General features: G+C 41.1%; 1 protein-coding gene across 2 annotated transcripts; it reads left to right on the top strand.

The window, feature by feature from the left end:
* The first annotated feature begins 1,033 nt into the window (after positions 1 to 1,033).
* Positions 1,034 to 13,737, top strand: LOC149304935 (syntaxin-12-like). Of its 2 annotated transcripts, none has more exons than XR_016271846.1 (9): positions 1,034 to 1,252; positions 2,056 to 2,125; positions 3,591 to 3,690; positions 4,342 to 4,479; positions 5,684 to 5,727; positions 6,671 to 6,776; positions 8,853 to 8,925; positions 9,388 to 9,512; positions 10,478 to 10,560. XR_016271846.1 is itself a non-coding variant. In XM_089478752.1 (9 exons), exons 1-9 carry the CDS (start codon positions 1,144 to 1,146, stop codon positions 11,985 to 11,987), a joined length of 816 nt encoding a protein of 271 aa, XP_089334878.1. In that variant the 5' UTR covers positions 1,034 to 1,143; the 3' UTR covers positions 11,988 to 13,737. The 2 variants fall into 2 exon arrangements, 1 of the variants encoding a protein (XP_089334878.1); XM_089478752.1 differs by lacking the exon at positions 9,388 to 9,512 and adding an exon at positions 11,895 to 13,737.
* Positions 13,738 to 14,290: the final 553 nt, after the last annotated feature.

Below are 14,290 nucleotides of genomic sequence, written 5' to 3'. Positions count from 1 at the left end.
CATCCCCATTGACAGATCATTGACATCCAGCCTCTGTTTAAAGACCTTCAAGGAAGGAGACTCCACTACACTCTGAGGAAGGAGTGTGCTCCACTGTCAAACAGCCCTTACTGTCAGGAGGTTCCTCCTGATGTTGAGCTGGAATCCCTTTTCCTGTAGCTTGCATCCATTGCTCTGTGTTCTAGTCTCTGTAGCAGCAGAAAACAAGCTTGAGCATACTCAATGTGACACTCCTTCAAATACTTAAATAGGGCTATCATATCACCCCTTAACCATCTCTTTTTCCAGGCTAAACATCCCCAGCTCCCTAAGTCGTTCCTCATAGGGCATGCTTTCCAGACCCTTCACCATTTTAGTCGCCCTCCTTTGGACACATGGCTCCAGTTTCTCCGCATCCTTTTTGAATTGTGGCGCCCAGAACTGGACACAGTATTCCAGGTGGGGCCTGACCAAAGCAGAATAGAGTAGCACTATTACTTCCCTTGATCTAGATACCATACATCTATTGATGCAGCCTAGAATCACATTGGCCTTTTTAGCTGCTACATCACACTGTTGGCTCATGTTCAAGTTGTGTTCTACTAGGACTCCTAGATCCCTTTCACACATAGAAGTCTCTAGTTCAGCCTAAATTCCACCTCAATTCAGTACCTTACATTTCTCCCTGTTCATTTTGTTAGCTTTGGCCCAGCTTTCTAGTCTATTCAGGTCATTTTGACTTTTGATCCTGTCCTCTGGAGTATTAGCTACTCCTCCTAATTTGGTGGCATCTGCAAATTTGATAGCTATACCCCCAATACTGTAATCCAAGTCATTGATAAAGATGTTGAATAGCACTGGGCCCAGGAGGACAGAGCCCTGTGGTCACTATTCTCCAGGATGAGAAGGAGCCATTGTTGCCATGACGCCCAGGCCTCCAAGGAGACCAATCGAGCGGCTACTTCCGGGTTTGTGTTGTGCGCATGCGTGAAGGAAGAGGCGGCGGGGAGGAAGGGCCTGTCTTTTCTGCGCCTGCGCAGTTGTGAAGGCGGCGTCAGGAGTGGCAGTTCGGCGCGGCCCTCCGTCATTCCTTCCGCAGACTTCGCCGGAGAAGCTTCGCAGCCACTTCCTTCCCGGAGTCGGAGCCTGCCCTCGGCCACGATCATGTCTTACGGTCCGCTGGAGGCCTACAGGCCGGAGGGCCTTTCTCCCCGGGACTTCGGCTCCATTATCCAGACCTGCAGCGCCAACGTCCAGCGCCTGGCACAATGCAGTGAGTACCGGCTCTCCTCCTCTGCGGGCCCCGGCCTCACTCTCCCGGAGAAGGACTGCTGCCTTGGGTCTCTATTGGCAGAACGCCTCTGGTTTTTCACCCTCCTTTTTTGGCCTTACATCCGTCACTCTCAGGCTGCATCCACACAGGAGAATTAAACCGGTTTGGCACCGCTTTAACTTGTTGTCTGGCTCACTGCCATGGAATTCTGGGAGTTGGAGTTTGTTGTGGGGCCCAGAATTCCATAGCAGTGAGCCAGACAACAGAATTCCCAGAATTCCATAGCAGTGAGCCAGACAACTCCCAGAATTCCATAGCAGTGAGCCAGACAACTCCCAGAATTCCATAGCAGTGAGCCAGACAACAAGTTAAAGCTTTGGAAAACTGTAACAAACATAAACCTTAACTCCCATTCCATAGTTTTGATGCAATCATCTTGTATCTTCCCATAGTTTCGATGCCCCTTTCTGTCTTTTCATCGCATTGTCGTATCGTTCTGTTGTTTTTGGACGTTGAAATCGTATCAAAAGTGGCCAGTTCATTCCATTTTGAACGCCATTCTTCTATTGCTGGAACAGTACTAGACTTCCAATACTTAGCAAATGTCAATTGGGGTGGCTGTGATCATATATAACAAAACGCGGAGTTCGTCTTGGACCAAATTATCAGGTCCTTCTGGGCGGTCTGTCAAGTCCCATCGTTTGGATCAGGCTATGAGTTGAGAGATATTTCCTTAGCAGCGCCTGCTTAATGGAGAACGTTTATGGCGGAATGATCATAGGTTACCTTTTTTGCCTCTGTAGCTTCCCAGATAAAGAACTTGATGAGTCAGCTGGGAACCAAACAGGACTCCAGCAAACTGCAGGAAGACCTGTAAGTATGATCTGAACAATCTTACGCTGAACATTGTAGTGGCAAAGCAAAATGCTGAATTAAACATTGCCTTTTTTGCCATTGAGATCTGGGGTTGATGGAACAGACCACAAAAATTTGGTATAGAAGTGAAACAGCATTGACCATGCTATATCTGTGGCAGTGGGGTTATAGCCCAGCCTCTTCCCGTTGTGCTAGTTCTCTGTTTCAAGGTGGAAAATTACATAGAGAATATCCATAAAGGTGATCTTCCACATGCAGTCTAAAATGTGACAGCCCCTTCTTACCAGCTCGGGATGTTCACACATCATTCTCCTCCATGTGTAGACCTAGGTAGAGCATCTTGTACATAGTCAATAACACATTGGATAGGCTGCTTGATAATATCAAGGAAGCTAGTGTAAGTGTCTTATTCATTTGGTTATAGGATTTACAGTCCACCCACCCAAACCAGATTCCCATCCATGGATTTGAGCATCTGAGGGTAGCCCCGTCCCATTGTCCCTAATGGTGGTGCATGCATACCTGGTGATGTGGGCAGGATCCTTGGAGAGATGAGAGCCACCACATATGTCTTAGAGACTTAGACCCTTGTCCTTCCTGGCCAGAGGGGGACTAGCTGAGTGGGTAAAAGTGGTTGTCGGTGCCTCCATGCAACAAGGCAGTGCCTTGTCTAAAGGAGGCAGTTGTGAGAACTTTGTTGAAAAAAGCAATCCCTGAATCCCCCAGATTCTCTGTGATAGGGCAGGCTAGAAATATATTATTATTATTATTATTATATTATTATTATTGATAATTATTGGCCAATGTCCAACATACTATTTTTGGGCAAGGTATTGAAACATGTGGTAGCTTCCCAACTCTAGGGGTTTCTGAATTAAATGGATTATCTAGATCAGTAGTGGCGAACCTATGGCACGCATGCCAGTGGTGGCACTCAGAGCTTTCCCTGTGGGCAATCATGCTGTCACCCCAGCATAGAGTTTGCCAGAATTCATTACTAGAAAGCCAGAGGGACGCGGCACTTTGCAGTAAATAAGTGGAATTTTGGTTGCAGTTTGGGCACTGGGTCTGCAAAAGGTTCACCATCACTGATCTAGATCCATTTCAGACTGGTTTCAGACCTAACTATGGAACAGAGATAGCCTTTGTGGATTACCTACATAGGAAACTGGACAGGGGGAGTGTGTCCCTGTTAGTTCTGCTGGACCTCTCAGCGGCTTTCAATACCACTGATCATGGTATCCTTCTAGGCCAGCACTCAGATGGGACTTGGAGGTACTGTTTTACAGTAGCTCCATTCCTTCCTGGCAGGGCAAACCCAGAAGGTGGTGCTCCTGCTCAATGTGGGTCCTTCATGGATCTGCTTTGTCACCTATGTTATTCAACATATAAATGAAACTGCTGGGAGAGGTCATCCGGAATTTTGGGGTGCAGTGCTATCAATATGCGTTTCTTTTCATAGGCAACAGTTGCAGCACACAGCAAACCGGCTTGCCAAAGAGACCAATGAATATCTGAAGGAACTAGGCTCCCTGCCACTCCCCTTATCTACATCGGAACAGGTTTGTGAAGTCCTGTATCTTTGGTGGCTCAGAAAGATAATATCCTTCCTAACAGTAGTGGTCAAGGGTCTTTTAGATATTTGAGAGCACAGGCATTTCATTTGATCGGAACTAGAGACCAGCATGTGAAAGTAACAAATGTGTGAAGTCGAATTAGAACAAGAGTGGGAATCCTGACAAGTTTTGCAATCAAGGCCTTGGGAGCAAAAGCGATTTCCCCACAAACATTTCCCCCACCCCCAAAATGGAAAAATTGTGCCGCTGTAGGAGAGGTGTGTGTGTGTGTTGATCTCTCCTTTCCATCTACTGTATGTAGTGTGTGAAGAATATATTGATGTATGTAGTACGTAGAATGTATAGTTGTAAGTATAGAATCATAGAATTGGAAGAAACCACAATGGCCATCCAGTCCACCCCCCTGCCATGCAGGAACTCTCAAAGCTACCCTGGATATGTCTTTTGAAAGAGAAGGAACTGTTTAATACCACTAAATAAATGAGATCCTAGAGACCTGGTGTAATGTGATCTCTTGAGTTAATTACTAATGTAATCTGTATGGGCAAAAATAATGTAAGGAGAAATTTGTGAAGTTGCTGAATTCTCTTTCTTACTGTTGATAGAATAAGTGACAGGCATACTTCTGTTTTCTAGCGGCAGCAGAAGCTTCAAAAAGAACGCTTAATGAATGACTTTTCTACAGCCCTAAATAACTTCCAAGCAGTGCAGAGAAGAGTGTCAGAAAAAGAGAAGGAAACTATTGCCCGAGCAAGAGCTGGATCCCGATTCTCTGTAAGTTGTTGGCCAAACCATTACTAAAGGGTGGGCTTTTGAAGCTTTGTTAAAAATACGACTAGTATATCTTGTTAATCTGACCATTCTTGACTCTAGCTGATCCTACATTCTGCAAATTCTGTGAAGGGTGAAATGATTCTCTCCATTCTTCAGCAGTCACAATGGTGAAACAGATTATAGAGATTATCACACACACCTTATCCCATCTTTTCCCCCAAGAGGATACATGCCTATTTAACTGTCAATAGTGGATGTTACTGCATTCTCCCATGGCTGGGTGTATGCAGAAAATTCTGTCCTTGAAAAACTATGGGGTAAGCCCGGGTTGCATACAGACTGCACATGGATTGCATAGGCCTGGCCACAGGAGAATATGGTAAGATCTGTTATTGACAGTTAAATGTATGTGTATCCTGTTGGGGAAAAGACAGGATAAGGCACATGAGATAATCTCATTTGTATGAAGTAGTTCAGATATCTAACTGGATTCTCATTTGGAAGTGATAGATTGTTTGAAGCAGGTTGTCTTACAACTTTTTGAAAAGTGACCCTCCCTTCCTCCTTTCACTTGTTGACCCTGCCAAAACTCCAGCATCTGTTCCAGTATTGTACAAGTTGAATTGGACAATATAAGAGCAATGGGTTTTGCATTCAAACTGCAATCATGTAACCTGAAATACAACCAAGAAGAAAAATCATCATCATCATAAATATTACTATTCCATATGGGCAGTGAACGTGGTTTATTTCCCTTGTTCTATCCCCTTTTTGTCACATAGTGTTCAGGATAATGTTCTTTCCACAGAATGGAGGAGCAAAGGTTTATGTCTTGAAGCAGAGACTTCAACTTGGTGATCTCTTCAAATTTTCTGGTTTCAATAATTCTGTTCAACTTAAGGTTTTCCATACACATACACATACACATATTGTACTGTATTGTTTTGTTTATTGGCCTTAGAAGATTGGGCTCAAAGGCAGCTTTACTGAGTTAAATAAAACAGAGTGAGTTTGTTTTGAACATAAGACATCACAAAGTCTTCCAGTATTTTACCTTTTGATGCCATGTCCATTGAAATCAGTAGAATGTGCAAGCTATAGTGTTGGTGCTAAATGCTCTTATGGTTACATCACATTCTCCCAGCCTATTGTAATACAAACCCTGCTTTGTTGTCTTACTTAGAATCAAATAATTATTTTACAGGCAGATGAGAGGAGCAGGGAAGAACAGTTGGTGTCATTTAACAGGTAATGTCTGTTGCCTCACCTCTGTCCCTTCAAATGCAAAAATCTTCCCCTTGCAACATATTTAAGAAGGAAGACTTGTATAGATCCTAGCTCATTCCTATTGCATATACTTCTCTAACATTTGATTTAGAACAAGAGTGGCTGAATTCTGAAGGTGTAGCCAAGTCATTATATATATGTTTGAGATGTACCCTGGGCTTCTGTGACCTTTTTTCATGCATGCAGATCCACTCACTTACTTCCAGTTTGTAAAAGCTGACCTTGTGATTTCTGACTCAAGCAAGTTATGATATTCTGAAACCATGCTATCTAGCCAAACTAGAACTGAGAATCCAAGCTGAACTATGGATTCAGTTCTGGGTTGAGAGTAAATGGTGGTTTGTGGTATGAGTAAAATAGACCAAAATATCTAGAAGACATCAGGATGGGGAAAGCTGACCGAGAACAAACCCGTCCTTAAGCTTAGCCAAAATATCTAGCAATGTATTTTAAAATGTACTGTTTCGTACTGATTAATACAGAGCTGTTTGTGGTGGTTTCCTTGCTTCAAACACACTACATTCACTGTGCAAACACTACATCAGTATAGTGAAAAGCATTCACAGCCACTTCTAGATCATCATAATATATCTGTACTTCAAGATTCTGTGCTTCTGAGGTGGCTCTGTAAACACATTTACAGTCTAAAAAATGTATGACAATATTTGGATAACATTTTTTTTAAATCAAATTGTCCTACATTCAGGTCAACCAAAAGTAAGTTAGCCTTCCCTGATTGAATGCCCTACAGTTTTCTTTGCATCTAGCCAGCATGGCCAACGGTCACGCTGAGTAGGGTATGATGTGAGCTGTAGTCACAGACAACTGGAGGACATTCCCCTAATGAAGGCTGCAGCTGCAATAATTGCAAGGGACACATTGTTATTTCGCATTCTTCCTGCAGCAATGAAGAATGGAACCAGATGCAGTCTCAAGAAGAAGATGTGGCAATAACAGAACAAGACCTTGAACTAATTAAAGAGAGAGAAACTGCCATTAGGCAATTAGAGGTAAGTGAGTTAAGATTTCAAATTACCTTCTGTAAGGTTTTCTTCAGTAAGGCCTTTGACAAGGTTCCCCATGACATTCTTGCAAGCAAGCTTGTAAAATGAGAGCTAGACAAGGCAACTGTTACGTAGATTTGTAATTGGCTGACCAGCCAAACCCAAAGGGTGCTAAGCAATGGTTCCTCTCCATCCTGGAAAGAAGTGACCTGGGCCCAGTGTTTGTCATCATCATTATTATTACTGTTATTAATGTTTGCTATTATTGTGGTTGTTTATTATTATTATTATTATTAAGTCAGTGATAAAGATGTTGACAAACACTAGGCCCAGGTCACTTCTTTCCAGGATGAAGAGGAACTATTGCTTATTATTATTATTATTATTATTATTATTATTATTATTATTTTCAGCCTGCCTCTCCCTATGGATTGAGGCGGGTTACAATAGTAAAAATACAAATACAGTAAATCATAAAATATTCACAGTCCCCAACCCATCACCAACATAAAAAATAACACTAAATTAGAAATTCAAGAGAAAACAATAAAATTACAAATTCAGGTTAAAATTAATTAAAACAATTAGGCAGATAGTAAAAATAGCTATGGGCAAACGGAGTTATCTTTTATTTTGGGAGGTTGGTCAGTCAGGGAAGGCCTGCTAGAAGAGATCTGTCTTGACTGCCTTCTTGAAGACATCAAGGGTGGTAATCTGATAGATCTCCTCCGGCAAGTCGTTCCACAGTTTTGGAGCAGCTGATGAAAAGGTCCTCTGGTCTTCTTTGGCTGTAGTAGGTTCTTCCCAGAGGTCCTGAGAGTGTGGGGTGGGTTGTATGAAAGGAGGCACTCCTGCAAGTAAGCTGGACCCAAGCCACGTAGGGCTTTAAAGGTAATAACCAACACCTTTCGCTGCGCCCGGAAGCTAATTGGCAACCGGTGGAGAGATTTTAGGATAGGTGTTATATGGTTCGATCTGGATTTACCAGTGACCAACCTGGCTGCCATATTATCCACCAGTTAAAGCTTCCAAATTTGGCAGTAGGGTAGCCCCAGGTAGAGCGCGTTGCAGAAATCGAAACGAAGTTACCAGAGCGTGTACCACCATTTCTAGGTCCCCTGGCTCCAGGTAGGATCTCAGCTAGCATATCAACAGAAGCTGATAACAAAGACTCCTGACCGTCACATCTATCTGTGATGACAGCTGGAGTGACTAATCCAGGAGCACCCCCAAGCTGCGAACACAGACCTTTAGGGGAAATGTAACCCATCTAGGACCTGTTGACATATTTCCAAACCCAGATTCGGGTTCCCTATGACGAGTACTTCCATCTTGCTAGGATTCAACTTGAGTCAGCTTTCCCCTCATCCAGTCTATTACCAATTTAAGACATTCATTCAGAAGAGAGATGCCTTCCTTAGTCACTGAAGCAGCCCAAGACATAGAGAAACATATCTGGGTGTTATCAGCATACTGATAACACCCTGCCCCATGTCTCCAGATGATCTCACCCAGTGGCTTCATGTAAATGTTAAATAGCATAGGAGACAGAATGGTGCCCTAGGGGATGCCAGCTTTTAGCAGTCTTAGAAGAGCAGCTGTCTCCTAGCATCACCGTCTGGAATCTTCCTGAGAGGCAGGAGATTTCACAGCTCTCCATTTCACTGTCAAATAGTTCTTACCTGTCCAAAATCATTTCCCATGAGTGAAGTCAAAGGCTTTCATTTCCCATGATTTCACATGACATTTTGCATTATGTTCTTTACTGTGGTTGTATAACCATGTTACTTAGATAAGTGTTATATCTGACTAACTTCTGGTTTATGGCTTTATTAAGTGGCAGTTTGTTGTATTTTTCATTGATTATTATAAGTAAAAAAATACATTTTGTCAGGAGTTCAAATAGATGTTAGAGGCAAATGAGCAGAGAAAATCTATTGTACAATCATAATTCTACCTATTGGTTCTTTAGAGCTAAGGCACATTTAGAGAATTATTCATTTTGCCTAATTTTTCATCATGAGTTATCTAAATATATGAGGATTATAGAAAATTCAATAAATGTTTGGAACATTCATGTAGGCAGATATCCTGGATGTGAATCAGATATTTAAAGATTTGGCTCTGATGATCCATGATCAAGGAGACATTATTGGTAAGTAGATACCTGCATTTACTTGGCCTAAGATGAGGCATTTCATCTACACTTCACTTCTGAACATCTATAATAATATATATATTTAAAATGTCCCTGTTTCTGTCTGTAGCAGCCATAGCCCCCCAAGACATCATACTGGATACTTCAACATTTCAATGTTTTTGGTTGTCCAAGTGGATTGCCAAGTTTCATTTAAAATTCCAAACTGGGGGTGGGAGTTGGGGGGAGTGGGTTGCTATCTCAGCTACTGGTAAGATACCTGAAGTTGGAAACAGAAAGCAGGAAAGTTTTGGAGAATAAGATACAGATCTGGACAGAACACCATACAATATAACTAGTAAGATTATATACCAATAAGATTAGTATATTTTTGAGGAGACAACCATGTTAATCTGAGTGTAAAATGGAAAGGAACGAATGAAGGAATTCAGCAGCACCTTCTTAACTGTTTTGTTTCAGCATGAGCTTTCAAGTATATGTTTCATGGATATTTCTTCAAATACACTGAATTGAACTGCACAGTCCCTCTGAAGAACTGGATTGATATCAGGGAAAGCCCCTACTGAAATAAAACAGTCACAAAGGTACTGCTCAATTTCTTCATTCTTCCTTTTGCCCCTTTTCTAGTTTATAATCAGCCAATTGAAGTCAGAGATGCCAAGATTTAAGGCATTAAAACACTGAGTCCTCTCTGTGCCAGGGAGAATATCCATATATGGTTCAGATTTATTACTTGACTTGTAATGTTGTCCAGTATATAATTCAGTTTATATTCCATAGTTGTATATGAACTACTGATAAAAATCAGTGATGAAAACACATTTAGCAGCTAGATGGACTGATGTGATATTCTTGAAAACAAATTGTGCTGTATGGCTTATTCTGTTTCTGAGTAACAACATTTAGATAGAAGGATAAGCCTGGTCTATTCAGGAATTCTGACTTACAGATCACCAACAGCATGTTGGAACACACTGCTTCAAAATAACAGCACAGCAGTCAGCCAATGCCATACTGAAATTTTTCTATTATAAAGGCAGCAGGTTAGTAATTCCAGCATTGAACTTGTTCTTAGGGAACAAGATGCAATATGGCACTGAGATATGGGAGATTAATCATAATAATTTGCATGACTTAGAGATCTGTCAAAATAGGTTCTTGAGGTGCCTGTTGGCAGTACCTCCGGGGACTCCAGCTCCTTTTCTTAGGACAGAAACAGGACGGGTATCTGGAGGTATCTCCTCCAGCCGAGAGAGGGAAGATCCAACTTGGGCCAGTTGGAGGATGCTGAGGGAATGCAAGGCAAGGGGTTAAAAACCTTGGTGCTCACCTCCGGACCATCACTCCTCCAGCCAAGAGAGGGAAGAGGGACCCTGCGCTCACCTCCTTCTCCTCCCACAATTCCAATAATTTAATTTATTTCACTCTAAGAGGAAAGTTTATTGTTGTTAATACTAGTAGAGGTATAGGGATAATGGTTTTTAGTTGTTACCTATTATCGTTGTGTTATACTGTATTATGATTGAGTATGTACTTGTCTTCCTTCTAGATAGCATAGAAGCAAATGTGGAAAATGCAGAAGTCCATGTGGAAAATGCCAGTGAACAGTTACAAAGAGCTTCTTATTATCAGGTAACAGTTCTGCAACCCTGTGTTTATTCAATCCAAGAATGGCAAGGGGAACCCTAAGGCTTAGACAGGAATTGAATCAGTCACTCTTACTGACTATAGAAAATATAGCAGAGACACTTGTTTAATATATAGTCTGTCTAAAACACAAGGAACGAGTTATCATATATGTGTTTCTCCTGGTTGCCTTAATCTCTAGTGATACCTTTAGATTCAGACTAATGAAAAATAGTCTCTCCCCTCCTCCCCAAAAGGCTGTAAAGAGTAGATAGTTCCTTGGTAGCAAAAATAACGAGAGCACCAGTGTGATGTAGTGGTTGAGTATTGTTGAACTATGACTCTGGAGACCAGGATTTGAATCCCCACTCATCTGTGGTAACCCACTGGGTAACCTTGGGCAAGTCATACTCTCTCAGCCTCAGAGGACGAGAAAGACAAAGCCCTTCTGAACAAATCTTACCAAGTAAACCCTGTGATAAATTCAACTTAGGATCACCACAAACTGGAAACATCTTGAAGGCACACAAGAATAACAGCACCAAGAAATAATAAGAGTGGGTCCCAAGTGAACCTCTTTAGGAAGAGTGTTGGGTAATTGAGAGTGCCACTACTAGGAAAGCCCTTCAAGCTTCCTACCTTGCCCCTCAGTAAACTGGGGAATGAAAAAAAAACCTTTTAATGCAATTTGGGAATTGCACATAGAAGAAAGGAGGAAGAAGTAGTTCCACTTTGCATATGTATATTTTTATCTCTAAGTAGGTACCAATAGCAAAAAAAATTACCTCCTCTTTTGTACATTTACAGTAAATATTTTGCACTTTATACTTTATACTAAATGCACTTTATAGAGAAATGCAAATGTTGCCTTAAAATCCCATATTCTTGTTCCCTTTGGTTTGGTGTTCAGAGTTTGGAAGTTAACTGGCTACAAATAATGAGTTACTTGTAATTACGTATATATAGGTTATATTGCAAGTTAGTAAGTCACAGCTTCACCCTCTTGCATACTATTGAAACTGAACTACTGGCTTGTGTGGTACCTCATGATGCTATCTTGTAGTATGTTGTGGGTATTGAGGCAATGACAGGATGGAAAAACCTTTGTACCATAGCTTGTAACATTCAGATATGTTTGGTGTTTTAGTAATTAAAAGTTGCTAGAAAGTCAGTTACTTTAAAAAGCAATTAGTTATTGTTTCTTGAAAGTTGAAAGTTTAGAAGCAGTTTCTATTATCAGTACAGTTTTTTAAAAGCGATTTTCCAAGCTCTGCCTGGCTCTCTTGCCACATTTTTAATATAAATAGCTTTCCCTCCCTGTTTTTGTTTCCTCTTAATAGAAAAAATCTCGTAAGAAGATCTGCATCCTGATTCTTGGTCTGGTTGTGGTTGTTATAATCTTGGGATTTATCATCCGGTACACAGTAACATGAAGTGTTTTCATGGAATTGAATCAGTTGCAAAGTTACTGTCCCTTTTTCCGCATCAGGGAAAAATGTGTAGATGAGCCTGTGGAATGAATTGATTCTGATGAGACAGAACACAAATCTGATTTTCCTCTAGTAATTATAATATATAGAAACTAATATGAAGATAACTAGTCCGTAGACTTAGTAAATCACAAAGACAGTATTTATCTGTTAATGTAAAGTTATTTTATGTAACTGAACTTCATCTTGTGTGTGTGGGGGGGCCAATATACTATTGAATGTAAAAGTGTTAATGAGTGTGGTAATCTAGACTATTTTGTTAACAGACATATGCACTACAGATGTAACATTTTTAATATATACTGCTTTTGATACATGACTTGCATAGGAATAACTTCCATGAAGGGCAAAATCTCATGAGTTGAACAAGTCTCAGTCTCTCACAAATCTCTTACTATGACCCAAAGAGCTGCTTAGGTGTGTGCTCTTGAGCAGTGGGATGCCACATTTATTTCAAATAGCAGTTCCTGGTCTATATCATACAGTGCAGGCATGGGGCACATTGGGCTCAGAGGAAGTCTAACCTCTCATAGCACACAGAGGTAACTAGAAGTTTTCTATATTCGGGGTTTTCACTTTTAACTTGGCAAAAGAGAACTTTGTCACCTCCATTTTTAAAATGGCATACATAGTGAAAAATGTTGAGGCGATCTGGGTTTGAAATCAAGAACGTATTTAGTGATGACTAGTCTAGGATGCAGATATTTGCACCTAGTGTCTTCTAACAGGGCATCTCTTATTGCATTTTTGTGATGGCAGTGAATCATTTAGCAATGTTTCCCAACTTCTTGCTACCTAATGAACCTGTAATTGGTGGTGAGTTGCTCTTTTTCCCATCTGTGAACACTATGAAACAGGTAAAAACCCAAGGTGGCATACAAAAGGGTTAGTAATGAAGGCAAGTACTTTTGTCTTCCAACAGAAGATACTTGATCTTTGTAGCACTCCATTTCTTCATCTCTTGCATGATAGGAGGAAGCGGCTTATTGCAGTTTAATTTCAGATGAGAAACCTTGGTTTCCTAGTGTGTCTAATCTGGGTCTTTGCTGTGCTCTGAATCACTTTTCTTCCTAATCTTTGAGAAATGGCCAAATTCAAGTACAGTGGGGAACCATGAGAATGTGCTGCAGCATAGTCTGAGCATGTATGCACTCCATTTCTTCATCTCTTGCATGATAGGAGGAAGCGGCTTATTGCAGTTTAATTTCCAGTTTCTGCCTAATTCTTTATGTTTTAATATAACTGAAAGTGGCTCCTTTTCCTAACAGTAAAAGGAAGGTTTACATTTCTCCTTTGTACATAAAAGGATGGGGTGCAGGGGTGAGCATATAAACCTGTGCAGATTCTCAGATGAGAAACCTTGGTTTCCTAGTGTGTCTAATCTGAGTCTTTGCTGTGCTCTGAATTGATAGTAGAATAATTACTGGAAAAGCTCTTGGGTTGATCCCACTCTTCAGAGATAACTGTCTGAAAACACTAAAGTTTACTTGGTAAAATTATAACTTTCTGTATATAGGAAATAGCTACATCTTTCTACTGACACTATATTTTTTAGTTTATTTATGGTTTTAAAAATACTAAACTGTGAAAGCTGGCGTAGGAAGAGGAATAATGCCCTCGGTTGCACACCTTTCTTTGCACTATCATTCCGTCATTCCATCTATTTAATGATCAATAAACATTTTAAAAAGTATTTGACATTGTCTTTTATTTGCGCTTACCCTAAGTCAGGGTTTAAATAACTCTAAATGCTTGGGGAAATGGCTGCCTTCATGTGTGATAGCATTTAAATAAAATTTATGATGTAAATTGTTATGGACTAAAGTCCACTTCATTAAATGCCAACTAAGGCTATACAATTGATGCCGCTGAAGTAGGTCTCGGGTCAGATGCTGCAGAACAGCCTTGTGGATTTCTTTGCAGCCCCAGGGCTGTGCATGTCCAGGCTTGGCTTAGGAAGTGCTGGAGTTGTCAGTGGTTAGGCATACCAGCACCAGAAACATGGCAAATGTGGACATTAAGTTGTAGCAGCCAAATTTAGGTTGCTAGATAGAGGACTAGGAGCCAGCGTGGTGTAGTGGCTTGAGCGTTGGACTATGACTGGAGACCAGGGTTCAAATCCCAGCCCAGCCATGAATACCACTGGGTGACCTTGAGCAAGTCACACTCTCTCAGCCTTAGAGGTTGGCAATGGAAAACCTTTTCTGAAGGAACATGCCAAGAAAAACCTGTAATAGGGTTTGTCA

This window comes from Sceloporus occidentalis, unplaced genomic scaffold (assembly GCF_023333645.1).
Source record: "Sceloporus occidentalis isolate IW3139 unplaced genomic scaffold, rSceOcc1.0.p SCAF_13, whole genome shotgun sequence".
NCBI lineage: Eukaryota > Metazoa > Chordata > Lepidosauria > Squamata > Phrynosomatidae > Sceloporus > Sceloporus occidentalis.
This window is presented reverse-complemented; position numbering and strand designations above follow the sequence as displayed.

Excerpts from the sequence above, each read along its gene's own strand:
- LOC149304935 (XM_089478752.1), top strand. The coding sequence starts at position 1,144 with ATGTCTTACGGTCCGCTGGAGGCCTACAGGCCGGAGGGCCTTTCTCCC. Across the intron at positions 1,253-2,055 it reads CCAGCGCCTGGCACAATGCA|CTTCCCAGATAAAGAACTTG; the intron begins GTGAGTACCGGC and ends TTGCCTCTGTAG. Across the intron at positions 10,561-11,894 it reads AAAGAGCTTCTTATTATCAG|AAAAAATCTCGTAAGAAGAT; the intron begins GTAACAGTTCTG and ends TCCTCTTAATAG.